This window comes from Pristis pectinata, chromosome 12, assembly GCF_009764475.1.
Source record: "Pristis pectinata isolate sPriPec2 chromosome 12, sPriPec2.1.pri, whole genome shotgun sequence".
NCBI lineage: Eukaryota > Metazoa > Chordata > Chondrichthyes > Rhinopristiformes > Pristidae > Pristis > Pristis pectinata.
Window position 1 is genome coordinate 32180462 of NC_067416.1, and position 19629 is coordinate 32200090.

General features: G+C 40.1%; 1 protein-coding gene across 1 annotated transcript in view; it reads right to left on the reverse strand.

The window, feature by feature from the left end:
- hectd2 (HECT domain containing 2) overlaps positions 1–19629 on the reverse strand; it is a 92031-nt gene that overhangs the window by 39071 nt on the left and 33331 nt on the right. The window contains exons 6-11 of the mRNA XM_052027298.1: positions 18246–18335; positions 16482–16546; positions 11076–11121; positions 10637–10746; positions 8860–9008; positions 6901–7024 (exon numbers count right to left, since the gene is read on the reverse strand). Coding sequence (XP_051883258.1) covers positions 6901–7024; positions 8860–9008; positions 10637–10746; positions 11076–11121; positions 16482–16546; positions 18246–18335 — 584 coding nt within the window. The remainder of the gene's footprint in view (positions 1–6900; positions 7025–8859; positions 9009–10636; positions 10747–11075; positions 11122–16481; positions 16547–18245; positions 18336–19629) is intronic.

A 19629-nucleotide genomic window follows, 5' to 3' on the forward strand; every position in this document is an offset into this window, starting at 1 on the left:
AAGCTCTCAAAATTATAGTTTTTCTGCATTTCAACTAAAGCGGAACAAGAGAGATGTCATTTAGTTTGATGTACACGTTCCAAAAGACCTAGAAGAAAGAAGAATGAAGACAAATAGAATCATTAAATCATGCATCAGTTTAGGATGAATATAGTTGTTCTCAGACAGGAACATAAAAAGTTAAATTGACAATCGAGTGCAGTATCAGTGCACTGCTCTGTTGAAGGTGTCATTTTTCAACTGGGCATTAAGCTGAGACTCTGTTCCCTCCAATGGATGCCAAAAAATCCAATGGCACAATTTTGAAGATCGGGGGGTTATCCCCAATATTATGAGCAGTGCCAATTAGTATCAATAAATATCAGGTAAGCTGGTCACTATTCAAGTGATTGTTAATTACATCTTGCTGTGCACTATTAACTGCATTTTTCCTATATCACAACAGTGACCACACTTAAAAAGTGTAATGTTAGTTGGAAATGTCCCCAAAGTGATGTGAAATGTGCTGTAAAGTTGCAAGTTCTTCTTTATTTTGATAAATGCCTTATTCTCTCTCAACCAATAACCAAACAAGATATGGTTCATATTGATGGTCCTCTTCTGTGAATATGTGACAGCACTGGTACTTGGTGTATAAACTGATAACAGTGGGTTCACTGGTGAAATCTTTGCTGTTTTTGGATGCACAGGGCAAAGGTTCTGCAGAGGCTTTTCTAGATGAGCCTGCAGACTGAGCACAAGTAAAGAGGGCTATAATTCTGACGACCCCAATTCCAACTTGTGAAATGCAACCATTATGAAATGAAATTACTTTCATCTCAAGCCCATGAAATGGACAATTAAGATCAAGTGGAAACCAAAATGTTCTGAGAAAAGTTCTTAAACTGACCAGTCAACATATACACTTTAATCATGAAGGCACAGCTCTGATTGTTAGGCTGTGTGATATGAGAATCAGAGCCATGAATCCTGAGAAAGATCTTTAAAGATAAATCACCAATTGGGAAGCAATTACATGGGCAGAGAAAAAGATATAAAAAGCACTTTGAATATCTAATGGTGGGGAACAACTTCCACCTGAGAGAGCGTAGTGAAAAGCCATTAGAAAAGGCACCTCCTACTCTGAGCCCACTGTGTTGCTAATGCTGAGCACAGACAATTTCTGGGCAGAGATCCTGAGCAATAAATTATTAAAGAATGCAGTGGGAGAAGTCAAGTGATTTTTTTTGTCTGTGTTTTCCAATATCAAAGGCTTTAGGTTAAGCACATAACACGTTGCTTTTGTTAGCAATTATGCTTGGTCATCTTCAACTGCCTCCCATTGGAAACTAGTGACTGGAATTAAAATACTGCAGTAAGCTTCTCTACTTATCCCCCTTGCTCCGAAAATTACCAACAGGCTCTGGGTTTGGGCTAAATACTGTGGCAAAGATCAGTGGTGAAATAAGAGTCAAATAAGAGCACTAATAGCAAGGCAAATTTATACATTATATTTGGCACTAAACAAAATAATAGTGCATTAATGGATTCCTTGAAATTCTAGGGCTCTTGAGTTTGGGCAAAAGATCACTGCTTATCTGAATGAGGGAGGGTTCCACTCCATCACATTCAGCAAGTCAATGATCAACACCAGATAAACACTAGGTTGGAGGAAAATAAAGAATAGGAGCAGGGCAAATGGCCTCTTGGGCTTGGTCTGCCATGCAGTCTAATGTTCACCCCTTGGGCAGTAGTCAGGATAAAGAACCAACACGTTTTTTGTTACATGTTTGCGTAAGAGCAAGTATGGCTTCTTGGAAATCAAGGCTACCTTACTCAAAAATGGCTAATGACACAGTTGCTTCAGCTGTGGTCAAAGCAAAAATACGATGAAGCCCACACAGCCTCAATCACCTTTACAAAATACAGCACTGGTGCTTGAAGCTGCATTTTATTTGTGTTGACAGTTTAAGGCTTCTTCCAGTGCAGCTCTGGCAAGCACAATACTGTAAACCTGTGTAGTCAAAAGTTCACTGCCCCAAGGCATTCATGCAGGAGTTATTTAGTTGTATCCACCTACGCCCTGTTTTAACCTGCTCTCTGAATCAATTTTTTTTAAACCCCAAATCAAAGTTCACAGGGCTGGAGTTTCTGCCTGATTGTGCTGGATTTCTTGGCACAATTTGCCTGAAATTGGCATAAACTAATAGAAATATTTGTATGGTTTTAAGTCCAGCAGAAATCGAGCATTCATAGTCTTTTGCCCTGTGTCAAGTAACGCCATGGGGGTGTTCTCCCATTCTACAACACATCTCCAATGGTGAACTAATCACCACTGGGAGTTTCCAGTAAGTTTGGTCACTTGGGAGAGCTTTTAAGGTTCTAAAGAATTAAATGTTGATGAAAGGGCACTGGCAGGCCCAATTTAAAGACTTCTAAATATACTGTACTTCCATGTTACTTCCATTCCCCATTATAGTTAGCAAATTATTCTGCAGATTTTTAATGTAATTTTCAATCCTTACAAATTAGGTTACAGGCTCTGGGTTGACACCGAATTGAAGTGTTCTTTTCAGCTCTTCTTCTTCAGCAGCCCCTGGTGTACAAGAATGACTTGCTTTGGTGGGTTGAGGTGGCTGAAGAGGCCAATGTAGGAACCAGACTCTTCTACAGATGGGGCAGGAGGTGGATGATGAGGCAGGTAGGTGGGTAGTTTGAGAGGAGCTGTGCTCCTTCTGCCACTTACACAGGGCTTCCATAAGCATCTGATGCATGAGCTCGAGGTTCTCTATAGCCTCCCTAATGATCTTCTCCATTTTTAGTGGTCAAGGGCCAGAGATTCTCCGAAGTTGATGTGGATTGTGCAGATACGTGTTTACATGTGCTTTCAGGCTAAAAGCCAAGTCATCACTGACGCTTTCACTGAAACATTCAAGAGTTCATGCCATGCAACACCCACAAGACAAAGGTCCTGTACCAACCTGCTCCCTCTGTACATACTTCCTGCCAACACTCAAGGTTCATGACAGGACACTGCAGACTGTGGTGATGAAATTCACCACTTCCTTCAATGTAACAGCAAGTATAATCTGAGAGACATGCGAGGCTGTCAGCAGTGTTAAATTTGTAGAGTTGCCATGGAGCATACAAACTTTAAATACAAAACTTGATGGCAATTGGTAGAGTGATGGTGTGGTGCACTCAGCAGTATCTCATACACTGTTTGGATATGGCAGCTGAAGATCCAATGACCAACCTAGATGATTTGTGTAACATTACCGAATTCTTGTGGTCCATCACCCTTAAGGTCTGTCTTCTGGAACTGACATCTAGGACTGCCTATTCTGACAGGCCCTGTACACAGAAGGCCTCCTGGTACCCCGCATCACTCCTACTTTGTACCTCATTTGCCAAGGCTCCAGTTTTACATCCAAAAGTGAGGAGTCCACTAATTCAAATCTTGTGCCATCCTTCACAGCTGCAGGTGTCAGATTTGTAGAACGACCACCAGCATTTGCTCCTGCCTCACCAACCCACTGAGATGTACAGACCAGATTTAAGGTTAAATTTAAGTGGAGTCATAATATTGCTTTGTTACTGATACTTCCAGCCAATAAACACCACAGTTGACACTGGCTGGTCACTGAAATGATAGAAACCAGCAAGCATTGGCATGCTGCCTGCATTGCCACTCATAACTTGATTTAATCGCACATTGAGATCTCTGTGCTTGTACTGAGCAACTTTTGAATTTAGCACTGGGGTGTCTTGGAATCATAGGGAGATAGAACACAAGAACAGGGTCTTCAGCCCAGAGTTCACACTGACCATCAAGCACCCACTTTTACACTAATCCTCCCTAACCCAATTTTTCCTCAGCATATTCCCATCAATTCACTGCACCTTCCCAGATTCTACCACTCACCGACTAGGGCAATTTACAGTGACTAATCAATCAACTGCTATACGTTTGGTCCTGTCCTGAAGGGTCTTAGCCCGAAACGTAGACTGTTTATTTCCCTCCATGGATGTTGCCGGACCTGCTGAGCTCTTCCAGTACTGTGTATTTCTCCAGATACATCCAGTATCTGCAGAATGTCTTGTGTCTCTGTACACCTTTGGGGTGTGATAGATAGCTAGAACACATGGAGGAAACCCACACAGGGAGAGTGTGCAGATTCCACATAGACAGTATCAGAAGTCAAGATTCAACCCTGGGCACTGAACTGTAAGTCAGCAGCTGTACGAGCTGTTCCACTCCCCCACCATTTCAATTGAAACATGTAGTTTCTATGCAAAACCCCAACAGGAAAAGGAAAGCAGTTGTTTGGTTGCTAGATTTCAGAAGCTGCAGGACATTGAGGAAAGCCTATGTCTCGCATTAAGTCTCAAGACAATCCTTGTATCATGCTTCACCTCATTGCTACAAATGGCTCATTAACATTCTTCACCCCATCTGTGTATTTTAAAAGACAGGGATACCACCTTGTTAGATAACCAATCATGACCCGTGGACAGAAGTCAGTTTGTCCAATGAGCTGGAGGAATATTCATCTGGCAGCAATGTGGCCAGTGAAACACTGCCCCAAGCTAGCCAACAAGTTGCTCACCTGCCTGCCACATCAGCCACAAGCATGTTGTAAACTTGAACCCAAGAAAATAGCAGCAGTAGTTGGAGAATGATACAGTGAAGATCTTCTCTTCTTAGGTTCTCCCTTAAGGGTGATGACGACTTGCTCCCACTCCAGTTCTGTGGGTTCTGAGTTGGCTTTTAAAACTAATCTGGGATCCACGTGCTCCACTACCAGTAGGCAAGGGGTTCTTGACAGGTTGGTAGTTTGGGAGACGATGCACCCCTTCCAGCCTTTACACTGGGCTCCCAAGCAATGGGCTAGAAGGCTCTCAGTTCCAACCCACACACTCTGTCACTTTAAGAAGTTATAGGTCACAGATTCCCATGAGTCAATGGGGTTGGTATAATTTTTCCCCAAGGAGGCTTTGAGAACATTCTTGAATCATTTCCTCTGTCCTCCAGTAATGCCTGGTTGTGATGTAGCTTGGGAGTGTCCATTTTGGGAGTTTGGTGTTGGGCATACTAGCTTACTTTTTATCTACTTATTACAATACAGGCCATTCAGCCCAGTGAGTCATGGCAGCCCCTGACAAAGCAATTTCATCTTATTTCCCAGTAGCCTTTTAACTTATTCTCTCTCATGTCCATCAACTCCCCTTTGATTCTTTTGGCAGTTACTTACAGGGGTAAGAGTAACCAATTAACCTGCCAGCACATTTTTCGGATGCAGGAGGAAACTGGCGGACACACAGTGGAAACCCATGTGATCACATGGAGAATGTGAAAACTCCACAAGGTTAGAATCAGACTTGGGTCACCGCAACACTAGAGCAATTTGAATGATGTGGTCTGCCCATCCAAGTTGTCTCAGAGTCTTGAAGTTTGGGATATTGTCCCAATAGAGTACATAGTCTTTGGTTGGTTATTCTGCTAGTGGATTTGAAGTATTCGGTGGAGATAATGTTGATAGTATCATTTGAGGTGCCTGCTGGAGGTAGCCCATGTCTCTGAAGTAGCCTGGAAGTCTAGTAAACCATGAAATTTGTTCCAGGTTTGATGTCTTGATCTTCAAACACATTTTTTCCTCAGATTGTCAAAGGTTGGAGGTGGTGTACCAAAAGCAATAGTGAACGTCATCATTGGTGTCTGCCTTCACTGAGAGATGACTCTTGAGATACAGAAAGGGGGCCACATTATTGCTGTGGGATGGCAATATGCATTGGAGACACGATGTTAGAGGACCTTTGTTTTGTGGATGTTTACAGTAATGTCTTGGAACTCCCCCTCCAAAATGCACATGGTTTGTGTTTTGCTGGCCAATAACCCAGGTTGGAGTGACTTGGTTCCCGAGAGAATCTGAACAAATTCCCTTTGCTCCTGAAGAAAACCTCCACTCTACTGGGAAGCTGGTTGGAGCTGAAATTTCAGAAGCATAAGAGCTTACGAAATAGTATCAGCAGTTAGTCATATGTATCCTCAATGCTGCTCCGTTATTTAATAGGTTTATGGTTACATAGATTCATACTTTTACATTGGCTCATTCTTTTACATTTGTTACATAGACTCTTGGTTAATCTTTATCTCAATGCCACTTTCCCATACTAACCCCATATCCTTTGATTATCTTTAAATATTTAAACATTCACTGATCCACTAAACAAAATCTGAGACAACCTCCACAGTCCCTTTAGGTAGAAAATTCCAAAGATTCATTACTCCTGGATGAAGAAATTTCTTCTCACCCAAGCCTGAATGGTCCCTTATTTTGCAACTGTGACTCCTAGTTCTAGATATCCAAGTCAGGAAAAATATCGTCCCTGCATCTCCCCTGGTGAACAGAATAGAATCCAAAGCTGCTCGAGTGGAATACATTGACTGCTAACAACCTAGGTAGATTGCAAGGAATTATTGTTTGTGTAGCACGTTTTACAATGCAGACAACATAAACCAAGTAAACACAGGAACAGCGAAGAAGTTATTAGTATCCAAAAGCCAGTGTTACAGAAAATAAATTAGTGTTAAGCATTAAAATCACAATAATTTTTCACTATATTCAGCACTTTTTTCCTCAATTTCCAAAGATTGAATTAACTAAATTTGGAGTTGAAGAACCAGTTTTTTACCTCAATTATTAATCTCAGATTTGGGGAGACAGTAATAGGTCATATATTCCTTACTGATACTTTATTATCAGGCCAAAAATTGTTAAATAACACCAAACTTAAGAATCTTTAAACTTTAAAATATGTTGATATAGAAAACAAAAATCAATAATTTGTTCTTTTTATAAGAATGCTTAGGTAAACTTTCTTCTAACAGAAGTTATGGATTCCTTCTTTCGTTCTCACCTGTGAGAATTTCCACAACACTGCCAGATGCGATACTCCTCCATGAGATCAATATGGTCCAAGGTGGAATTGTAGAAATCCATGAAGGGAATACTTGGAGGATTTGCCAGACTATTTGCTGCATCTGTATTAATGGCAACCATTAAAATATCACTAAAATTTAACATCTGCTATTATGCTAATCATTGAAGCACCATGGGAATTTACCACCACGAGTAATGGTCATCATTAAAACAACCCTAAAATTTAAGATCTGTAATAATGGTAATCCTTACAACACAAGAATTTAACTCTTGCATGAAGGTAGCTATTACAACACCACTAATGTTTAATATTGGTACCAATGGTAACCATTGAAGCATAACTAAAGATTAATAAATAAAACATTTTGTCAATATAAATTATAGTCAAAAAAAACAATGCATAACTAACTCACTTCATGGGAGAGGAGGCCTTTCAGCTCATTGGGAGTGCTGGATACCTTGCCACACCGATCCAAAGCTTAACCCACTACGTTAACCACTTTGACTAACATTCTTTGTTTCCCTGCTTATGTAATGTTAAAAGGTGCCATTCTCCCTGCTTCAACCACAGACTCCGAGGATACATTCAATATCTCAAAAACCTGCTGCACAAAAATTCCTCCTAACTTTCTCCCTTACTGCCTTGGTGTCTAATCTTTAATAATCCTTTCATATTGCTTTCCCAACCATTCACCTCACAAAAATAACCATTTGATTTTAAAACCAAAATTAAATTTTCTCTTAGCTTTCTTTGTTTGAGTAGCAGCCGCCCCAGTACTCCTTCTAGCATTAGTTTCTCACCCAGTGTCATTCTGGTGAATCCACAAGAACTATATTTTAAATGACTTTTTTTTTAAATGTTTTGGCACCAAAATTAAACTGTTCTGAAATGCCATATACAGTAAATGTATAATTTCCTTATTCTAGTACTTCCTGCTCCTGTTAATAAAATCCAAAATGCTATTAGACATTTTCATGCAATCATAGCTTCAATCTTTAGGGAATGGGATCTAAAATCTTTTTCCCTGCTTTAGCCATGTGCAGGAATAAACACCATGTCCTTCCATAATTATCAATACTTTTCATTCTCCAGCTTTGCTTTAACTGCTCTGTGCAATCACATACACAACTATCAATGCGGACATCAATCCAAGCTCTCTCATTTGGTCTTATTTTAAGCATCTCAATTCTTCTATGCCAACTGTGATTCACTTGGTAGCACTCTTAGTCAGAGGGTTCCTCATTCAAGCAGCACGAGTACAAAAATCTAGGCTTATATACTGATGATACTTGGCCCAACCATGATGGATTTGAATAAACAAGGTTCAAAATATTATTCAGCTCTGCTATTTCACATGTATTACAAACTGATGTCACTTTGCCAAATTTTCAAAACGGTGTGAAAAGTAGCAATTTTAAATATGGGTATAATAAATTAAAAAATGGCAAATGTTGTAAGTACTTGGCAGGTCAGGCAGTGTCTTTAAGGGAGAGAAACAGAGTTAATGTTTCAGGGTGATGAAATTTCACCAGAACTTAGGAGTTCTGATGAGAGGTCATCAACCTGAAACATTGAATTCTGATGGAATGTAATTGATCTGAAACATTAACTCTGTTTCTCTATTCACAGATGCCACCTAACCTGTTGAGTATTTCCAGTGTTTTCTATCTTTATTTAAATTTCCAGTGTCTAAATTTTTTTTTGCTGATTATTGCTTTTCAATTACTTGATTGTCTTTGCCAAAGACTACATAACAAGTAAACCTTGTTATCAGTAATGTGAACAGGAATCAAAAACTAGTTTTTTCCCCCCTAAATGGAGGTGTTGTTTGTACTATTGTTCAAATTATTGAGCTGCACTAAAACTAGCACATTTTAGCTTTGTCATTGTCTACATTTGAGATATACAAAGAAACAGAAAGCCACAGGTACTCACTAAGCAAAGCTAGGACTTTGGTTGCTGAAGAAATCCACCATGTACATTTTGCCAGGGGCGGCAAGTCATCTGGCTTTGCTGGGAACAGACGTAGAGATACAAACTGCAGCAATCTTTCTACTAGTTGCTTAAATCTTCTCAGAGGCATTCTGGTGAAAGCACATATCGATGATGCTGTTAGTCAATATCCTGCCATATTTCATTTTGGAAGGATTCAATAACATACTTCAAAAATGGTTCTGAGTTTATTATATGTTATGAAGGCTAACGATGTCCCATGCTTATTTTCTCATCTGTACCTACCTTAGCCACTGCAGCAGGATGAGGTGCTACTGTACATTTTGGAAGACTCAGCTGCAGAGGGAATAGCTAGATTTCTTGCTTGTTCCCAGTAACCAGAATATCCTTTTTTTAAAAAAAAAAGGATGTCTACTTGAATACAGGTTTGGACAAATAAACAACTGATAATCCATTGGAAAGGTCTACACACAATCAAAAGCTATTCAGATGGAATAAAGGGGTCTGATCAACTATCTCAGGATTAAGCAGGGATATTCAGGAGAGACAGGGCAACAGAAAGTTACGGCTTCAGGAAAAGTAAGACCTTTGAAGTAAGTGTTTGATAGCATAGGTGAATATTACTGAGGTCTAAAGTTCTCAAAATAATTTCACCAGCTGGTAGTCCAGTACCAAGCCAATATGGACATCTTTATTCACAGCTCTGGGTCTGTATCCTAAGATTGTCTGCACAGCTTTCAACTCAGATAGGGGCTTCTTAAGAATTGCATATTCTATCTTGACAGAAGGAGAATCTCATACTTTCTACCAGCTCTAGCCAGAAAGAGCTTTTCTGGTCACATGGGTATGCAAAGACATCAATGGCAATCATAATCAGACATTGATGAAGGGAAATATTGCAACCAGCTCATGACTTTAAATCATCATCTCAACTGAGTTGTAATCTCGGGTTAATAGGAGAGTTAATTATGCCATTATTAGCCTTATGACTGATTGGCAGGAATCAGAATTATTTTGGCATGGAAGGAGTGACAGAATTCATAGAATCATTACAGCACAGGAGGAGGAGGATATTCAACTGATTGAGTCTGTGCCAATTCTTTGCAAGTGCAAACTAGTCAGTCCTGCCCAGTGTCTTTCCTTGCACATCTGAAGATTTTTTTTCTTGGATGTCCATCCAGTTCCTTTTTAAAGACTGAATCTGCACCACCCTTTCAGGCAGTGAATTGCTGATCACAACTACCTGCTGCTTGAGAAGGTATTATTTCTTCATGTTGTTCCTGGCTCTTTTGCCAATCATCTTTGACTGATGTCCCTTCTATTAATAGGAACACATTTTCTTTTTTCACACTATGGAAAGGAATTAGCATTGTTCCTGCAGTGTTGGTTAATAGAGACTCCTGGAGAACTTCTGACATGCTAGTGTGAAAGGGATATTAGTAAATTGGTACTCTTTAATACCTTTCCCTTTTTATTTCCACAAAGCCAACATTAATCCCAGGGATGGGAGAAATGGAAAAAAGGTAAATGTTTCAGAAAAACCAACTGTTCAAAATCTACTTTTATAAACTACTTCCCTGGGTAAGTCCAATATGTGTTTAAACAAATTTTAGTTGTTCTAATATTCCCCACAGCCGACTACACTTCCAACAGGGCAAATATCAGTCACACCAAAATACACCAAAGCTATTGTAAATGTACTAAGGGTAAGCCACACCCTTCAGAGTTTCTAGGCCCATCAACAAAAGAAAATGTTTACTTTTGAAACCAGTGAACCAGAAAATGATGATCCGCTTCAGACAAAGTGGCCATCTGCCGTAACAAGTGGGCATAGATGATGTAAGTTGATGTGCCCGCAAATTGAGGATTCTACAGGAAAGAAAATCAAACAGTATATAATAACCATCTGATTAGAAACCCAGAACCCAAACAAATTGTATTTAACTGCTTCAACATGGAACCCTTCAACAGCAGATTGTGGAACAACATGTTACATGGCAAGCATCTCACATACAATTCATAGAACAAACTATTTGCTTCAATTGGTCTCTGCTGTCACATGTGCTCTCTTTGAACTGTTTCAAGGCAGCATGTTTAATAATGGATACCAAAGTTTAAGATTTTGAGGACTTTATTTTGTGGTGATTATACCCAAGTATCATAAACTAGTAATGCCTTGTAGGATAATAGGCCCATACCTGCACAAGTAAAAAATAAGCGCGAAGGTCATCTTTTGTCCGTGGCCTAGAAAAATGGCAAAACAAATTCAATATTATAGAAGGAAGAGTAGGATGAAGGTTCTGTACAAAATTCCAATTACAAGTTGATTCTGCACTAATAACCCTGGTGGTAAAATCCAAATGAAGGCACATTTCAACCAAAGAATTATTGCAAATGACTAATGAAAACAATCAATGTTATCACGCAGAATCAATGTTATCATGCAGAAATAGCTAACACCTCTAGTTGGCAGTTTTCTCTCCTGGAGGCATCACTGATAATTGCCTGATGCAGCTTCCAGGTAGTCATTTTCTAACCAATGCACAATCCTCACGCACATCTTTATCATTGCACTTTCCAGCAGATATTGTGGATAGTAAATGAAAGATGAATCCATGGTTGATTTTTTTTCCTCTCCATTCATTCTGAAACCACTGCAACAGCCCTCCTGTCCCATTAGGCAGAACTAGTTAGCACAAAACAAATTAGTAATTGAACCTGGTGGGAGTTAATGACAATATGAGGAGAATAAAAGATGGAATTAAGGTAGGATTAGTGTAAAAGGGTGGTTGATGGTCAGCACTGAATTGGTGGGCTGAAGGACTCGTTTCTATGCTGTATCTCTGTGACTCTAACCAGGAGCCCTCTAAAATAGTAAGTTTTGGCAATTCCTCTAGAAGCAACCAATCCTCTAAGAAGCAGTGGTTCTCAGTCTGACATAATGACTGAAACATGACGGTTCTGACCCAGTTCATGGAGTCTAAATTGTCTATAAGCAAGCCAGAGCTTTGGTTTCTATTGCAGTCTTAAATGCACACCTTGCTCAGTCGTCGTGAGATAATGCCAAATATGAAGTCACTTGAAAACACTTGTGGTTTTCTGGTCTGACTGTGTGAAATCCACCCAGATCGAATCGAGACGTTCTCTGAACATAATGTGAAGGAAGACTTTAGCTCATGTAATTCAGGGAGATCCCTTGAATATCCTGGACTTAAAGCATTAATTTTAGAATAGATTCTCATTGTTTACACTTAGTGGAATTAAGTCCATTTACAAAACTCTTAACTGATGCCGTTTTTAAAATCAAGGTCACCACAAAAAGTCCAACAAAGATAAACAGAGCCTCTCTTCCCAACATATCCTACCCCTTTTACAATGCTGGAAGCTTAGAGTTGGCGACAGTTGTGCAAGTCGAGCTGCCAGGAGCATGCTGCCTCCAGAGGCAATGAATAAGGTAGGTAAAGCCTCTTTCACATCAACATTGTCCTTTACAATTTTGTAAAAATTAGTATCTTTTCAAATTTGCCAGGCAATCTTCATTGGCAGCAAATGCAAATGGACTTGAAGTCAAAGGCATAAATTGTTATGATAAAGGCTTTAAACCACTCCTTTCACTATCAGTGCAGTGAAGTACAATGATTATACACTGTAAAATTTTGTGAGCCCAGCATAGAAAGGAATCCAGCTGCTGAGTAAAGTCTATGGAATGTGTTCTGTAAATGTAACCACACTACATTGGGGCAGTCTGTAAATCTGACTCAGTTAATCTTCAAAATTTATCACTAACTAAACTCCACCCAGTAACTGTCATTTTAAACAGCAGCCAACTGTTCAAGTTTCTGGCCTTATTAGGGTGATCAGTTCCACTGAGTGAATCACACATTTCCTTCAAATAAATGCCTGGGAACAGGATTTGGAGGTTGGATATGGAGCAGATGTTTATAGTACCAAGTATCTCATCACACATTGTACTTTTAATGGAGCATCCAAACAAAGAGCTCTATTTATATTTTTCTTTATGAGCAGAGTCCTTTAATACAGTGGTGACCAATTCACATCCTGAGTAAAGTGCAGTTCTTTGTCCCCACAAATGCAAGCTTCAAGAACACACTGGTCATGAAATTGGGCTCAGTGGGCTGTTGCGAACTGATGGAGTTTGTGGCTTAAAGTAGAGTTTTACCTGAGCCTACACCAGTTCTCGAGACACAAAGGCGTTCACAGTTGTACAAGACATTGGTGAGGACGCATTTGGAATAGTGTGTTCAGTTTTGGTCACTCTGCTATAGGAAAGATGCCAGTAAGTTGGAAAGAGTGAAAAGGGGATTTATGAGGATGTTGCTAGGACTTGAGGGACTGAGTTATGAAGAGAGGTTGAGCAGGCTGGGATGTTATTTATTGGCATATAGGAGAATGAGGGGTGGTCATATGGATGTGTATAAAATCATGAGGGGCATACACAAGGTGAATACATTCACTCAGTCTTTTTCCACAGGGTTGGGGAAATCAAGAACTACAGGGCATAGGTTTAGGGTGAGAGGGGAAAAAGATTTAATAGGAACCCGAGGGACAACTTTTTCCACCCAGTTGGTGGTCCGTATATGGAATGTGCTGCAGGTGGTGGTTGAGTCAGGTACATTAACAACATTTGAAAGACAGTTGGACAGATACATGGATAGGAAAGGATTAGAGGTAAATGGGCCAAATGCAGGCAAATGGATCTAGCTTAGCTGGGAATCGTGGTTGGCGCAGACTGGTTGGACCAAAGGGCCTGTTTCCGTGCTGTACGACTTTTGTGATCTTGAAAGGAGAGAGGAGAGCAAGGTGGTGTGTCAGAAAGCGAGAGGGAGATTGGCCTTGTTCACACTGGGCTTTCTGGAAGCACCTTTCTGACAAAAACTTGACAGCAGTGAGATGCTTGACAAAGACCCTGCTACGCCTTGGAGATCACCATTGAAATCTACCATGAGCCTCACCATCAGGTGCACGGCTGGGCTGGTCTGGTCTTGTCTTGCAGCATTCGACTTCAAAGCAACAGCCACACTGAGCTTCCTTGGTTCCTTTTCTTGCCAGGATGGTGTCGGAGATGCAAGTCACATATCCCACACTGCTGAGTGCGGGAGGGTCCTTTACCCAAAAAGGTGATGGGTTCACCTCCTTCTCTTTGGGAGGGCAGCATCAGGCCGAGGGAGAGTAGGAATTTTCTACATTGGTGGGATTAACAGTGATGGAAGGAGGGATTGACTAGACTCATCGCACGGATGGTTCGCGAGGATGTTCTTGGGAAGTACCCACTTGAAGCTGTTCCACGAACATGATCAGATGAGAGTCAAATGCACAATTCTTGGGTAGTTGCCATGACATCTGTATCCTATGATAACCTGCTGTACCCCCTCCTTCTTAGCCACTGCATCAGCTACTTGGGCACAACAAAGCCTGGCTTCACACAACCCAGGTCGAGGAGAACAGGAATGTAGCGAGAGCCACACTGTCACTGTGATGTCACTGAGTAGAAAATCAGAGCCTAAGCAATGGTTCTGCTGCCTGAGTTGGTTGGGTGGGTCTTACACAACCTGCCAATCATGTGCCTCAGTCCAAGTCAGCTTTGATGATCAGGAGGTAGTGAAACAGGAGGGTGGATTAAGGAGAAGACTATTGAGTCACCGTCAGTTTATGCTGTTGGGGAAAGGCTGATGGAATTAAGCTTTTGGTGAAGTGGACACTGAATGGAATCCCCTTTTCTCAGAAAGTGTGGTGATCCATTCTCTCACACAGCAAGCAGACAACATTTAGAAGTAGACCGATAGGTGCCAGGTAACATCTGTCCCGCACAAGTGCATGGAAGTAACCATCTCCAACAAATTACATGACCACTTCTTGATATTCATCACCACCATCTTCACTGAATCCCTGCCATCGAGATCCTGGGATTTTGGTGGGGGGGGGGGGGGGGGGGGGGGTGTTGGTGGTGGTAAGTGAGGTTTGCATTGATCGGAAATTTCAGCTACATGGCTGAAAGGAGTGAGGCAGAGGTTAGATAAATCAGTGGAAAGTGACTCACCTCTTAACTCTCCAAAGCCTTTCCACCACTTACAAGGCATGTCAGGAGTAGGATCCACATCCCTGCATGAATGCAGCTCCAACAACACAACAAGCTCAGCACCATCTAGTACAAGGCAAACAGTCTGATTTGCAATACAGGCATAGCCCTGAACATTCACTCCTTTTTTTCCACCAGAGGTGCAGTGTGCACTTGGTACAAAATGCTTTGTAGTAACTTGACAGGGCTTCTCAGCAGCAGCCTCAAACCGCTGACCTCTACTACCGAGAAGCAAAAGGGCAGCATGCATGTGGGAATAACACCACCTCCAGGTTTCCTCCAAGCCACGAAACATTGACTTGTAAATTTATCACCATTTCTTCATCTATACTGGGTTAAATTCATGCAACTCCCTATCCAACAGCATTGAGGGAATACCTTCACTTCAATGATTACAGTGGTTCAAGGCAGCAGCTTAATATTACCTGCTCAAGGACAATTGGGAACAGGCATTAATTGCTGGCTTTGCACATGGCATCCATAACACATGGATATATAGTAAAGCATAGCAATTAATGGAAATAGTAACCTTTAAATTGGAGTGGAAAACATTTTTTTTTAAATACTATGAGATCCAACATTGATTTTATCAGGACCTTATCAGCCCAGTGGTCAGTTCATGGTGAAATCACACCAATTGTTAAATTGGACCAGGCCCTTGTATTTGGGATCCACATTATCACACCTTTTCCCATTGTCAGCCAAGTACCTAATGACACCACTGTTCATACAATCCCCATTTTAGACTTTACCAACATCAAGTGGAGCCTCAAATTCTGCCCTCTCCCCACCAAGTATTGCTTACTACTAGATGCAGGAATTTTGTTGTCCAAGTTCCTGGGCTATGCCCTAATATTTCCCCAAACTGTATGCACTATTTTTAATGAATGTTGGTAGAGGAATTCAATATCCCTCATGGGTAGTTGGGTAGTTAAATTGTAGCCAGGCCTCTGACCACTGAGCCAGACACACGAGTTTGAATCCCCCATGGCAGCTGGTGAATTTTAATTCAAATAATTGAATAAATCCTGAATTATTAAAAACTAATTTCAGTAATGCTAACCTTGAAACCACTAGGTTGCTGTGGAAACCCATCCAATTCACCAATGTCCTTCAGAGAAGGAAATCTGCCATCTTTAACCAGTGTGACCAGCATGCAACTCCTGACCCACCAATGTGGTTGACTCAACAGCCTCCATAGTACACGGGTAATTAGGAACGGGCGTCTCCAGTGACATCACATTCTGTGAATGAAGACATTTTAAAAATGTTTTCTTTCTTATTCCTTTAGCTGGAAACTCTTACTCTTTGGTGAATACACATGTAAAATGAAAAACTATAGAATGCTGCCATTAAATCACTGGAAATAACCTTGCTCTTCCTTGTACACAAAATCAAAATAGAATCGACTATCCACGTACATCACTTGCTACAACTTCCAAATTGCTGATGTAATCTGTTGACAGGACATAAAAGCAAGCTCATTCAGAAAAATACATACACTTACCCTTTCCATTCTTTCAGCAGACTGTTAATAATCCCTTTCAGTACTGCTTTCTGGATATCCTGGGGCTAAAAACAGCAACAGTCTGAAGTTTTTATACATAATCAATATATTTTAATTGCACATAATAGACCAACACATTATTCTTTGTATATTTTATCAGTATCCATAATCTGCTAATGTTTGTTGTTAACTACTGAATGTTCAGCAAAGACTGGTAATGTCCAAACTTTGGAAAGCACAAACATAATTCCTATGAGGCTGCATATGGTAAATTGATGGATCTCTATTACTTGGAGGAGGAGGACAGGAACACACATATAATCCACATTGTATTGTTCTGCTGAAGTACAATTGTGTGCAACTTGGTGTGGTTTAAAATAACAGTACATTTGGAGCAAAGATCCATCATAATCATTTGATGGTACATGAAAGCAATGTTAAGAGTGTGTACTGCAAATTAAAATGTTGCAGTACTCCAAATAATTATGAAACAATTCAAACTTACAATTTACTTTCACAAGTTTGTATCACAGCAAATCTGTACACCCACAACTACCTTTCCCATGGTCAAGCAGTGATACGAAACCAACAATATGGCTATCTCCAAGCAGTTACTAGTTTCAAATGAGTTACTGTAATACTACAGTACTGCCATTGAACTTTGTGCTGTCACTTTATTTGGAAACTGCCTGACCTAATGAGCATTTCCAGCATTTCCTGTTTTAGCTTCCGATTTCCAGTCATTTAGAATCACTATGGCACAGAAGGAGGTCATTCAGCCATCAAGTACATACTGGGTTCTCTATACAGTGATCCTGTTGGTCCCATTTCCCTGTCATCTCTGTATAGCTTAAATTATTTTCCTTCAAATACCCATCCAATTCCCTTTTGAAAGCCAGAATGAAAGCCACACATCCAAGGCTCGGGATCCAGATTATACCCACTGTGTAAAAAAGCTTTTTCCTCACATCTTCCTTGCTTTTTGTGCCCATTACCTTGAATCCATGACCCTGCTCTTAGAGCCATGTATTGTTGGGACCTTTCCCTCTATCTGGTCTACCTAAAGGCATGATGATCTTGTACACCTTAACCAAATTTTCCCTCATCCTTCTTTGCTCTTAAGGAGCTTAATCCAAGTTTCTGTACTCTAATCCTGCAGATGAAGTTCCCTCGATCCTGCAGCTATTCCAGTAAATCTTTTCCAGACCCTCTTTATGACCTTCACATCCTGACTAAAATGGATGCTATACTCCAGATGTGGCCTAACCAATATAAAAGGTTCAACGTAACCTGTGTTCTTAAATTCTACACTTCTATTTATCACATTCAGATCTCATGTGCTTCTCTCAACGTGTCCAGCCAGCTTCAAAGAAGAATGCACTGTTCTTTAGAATTCTGCCATTTAATTTATATTGTGTGTCTACCTTCTTTTTGCCAACATGTATCACATCACCCTTTTTATTAAATTTTATCTATCCTCTTTCAGCCCATTCTGCTGGCTCATCTTTCTCTTGCAAACCATTACTAAACTCCTCACTTTTTAACCACACATCCAGGTTTGGAGTCATCTGCAATTTCTAAAATTTTATTCTGTATCCTCAAAAACAACTCATTTACATTTATCAAAAAGGTCTTAGATATTTTGCTTTTATGTCCATGTAAGAGTGGCACAAAAAAAATTTAGATGAATCATTGTCTGGAAAGCTTTTGATCTATATATTGTAATTTTTAATATTTTGTTAAAGATGGTAATAGTATACTCACTGTGCTCAGCAAGGCATCATAGACACTGTTGATATATTTAACATTAATACCTGGATCTTCAATTGTATTAAAAGGTGCACTGACATCTCGCTAAGAATTCATGGAAGATAAAATATGAAGACCGAGTTTAGACAAAAATAAAGAAAGCATTAATGCAAAATTAATGTTAATTTCCTTTACATGGTAAAAAAAACCCAGATATTGGAAAGGAGCCAATGCATCTCCCATTTACTCAAATAAATATTGACAAAGCTGTACAAATAATACAAGTCCTCAATGTAAGTGAATTTTATCAGACATAGCATCAATGTTACCTTCACTGCAATAAACAACCAACTCATTGCAGAAATGAAACACTTCCTATGCATGGCCAACCATCAGTTTGTCTCCTGCTTTTGCACCCAACATAATGAGAGTCCTGAACATTCTTGTTCTTCAATTTAAGTATAAGCAGCATTGAGAGAATACACAAGTTTAGACTGGTGCAATTCATGTATAAAAGACTCCCAATTTCTTTCATTAAAATTGGAATCATTATATGAAGAAACATCTGCAAAGCAGAATAGAATAAAAGGAAGCCTGAGAAATGTATCTCACCTCTTTTCACACACTTAGATTTCTCAGCTTCCACAAAAATTCACTATGTATGTCCTACCTTTATTAGTTCTCCCAAGTGCATCATCTAGCACTTATCAAGATTTAATTCCATCTGCCATTGCTCCATCCATCACCAACTGATCAATACCTTCCTATAAATTAAGACTACCCTCCTCTGTCAACACCACCAACAACTTTCACATCAAATGCAAACTTACTAATTGCACCTTCTACACATATCCAAATCTTTAATGTATGTCACAAACAGTAAACACCCAGCGCCAATTCCTGTGGTATACCACTGGTCACAGGCTTCCAATCACAAAAACAACCGTCTATCATTACCCTCTGCCTTCTATTACCAACACAATTTTGGATCCAATTTGCCAACTTTTGAACCCCATGGATTCTAACCTTTGGGCTAGTCTCCCATGTGGGACCTTGTCAAAGGCCTTACTGCAGTCCATGTAGAATGCATCAACTGCACTGATCTCATCAATACAGCTTGTTACTACTTTGAAAAATTCAGTCAAATTGGCAAACAGAATCTCCCCATAACAAGCCACACAGGTGATCTGGGATTAATCCCTGCCTTTCTAAGTGTAAATTAATCCTGTCCCTAGAACTTCCCTACCGCAGATATTGGGAGGAGAATTAGGAGGCAGGAATATGGTGCCTTAGAGCATGTTATTAAAAGATGAAGGTTATGGTGAAGTCTGATCTTTGGAATCTGTAGGTACATTGTAAGGGGTGAGGAAAACAAAAAACTTTGATTTATACGAGATGG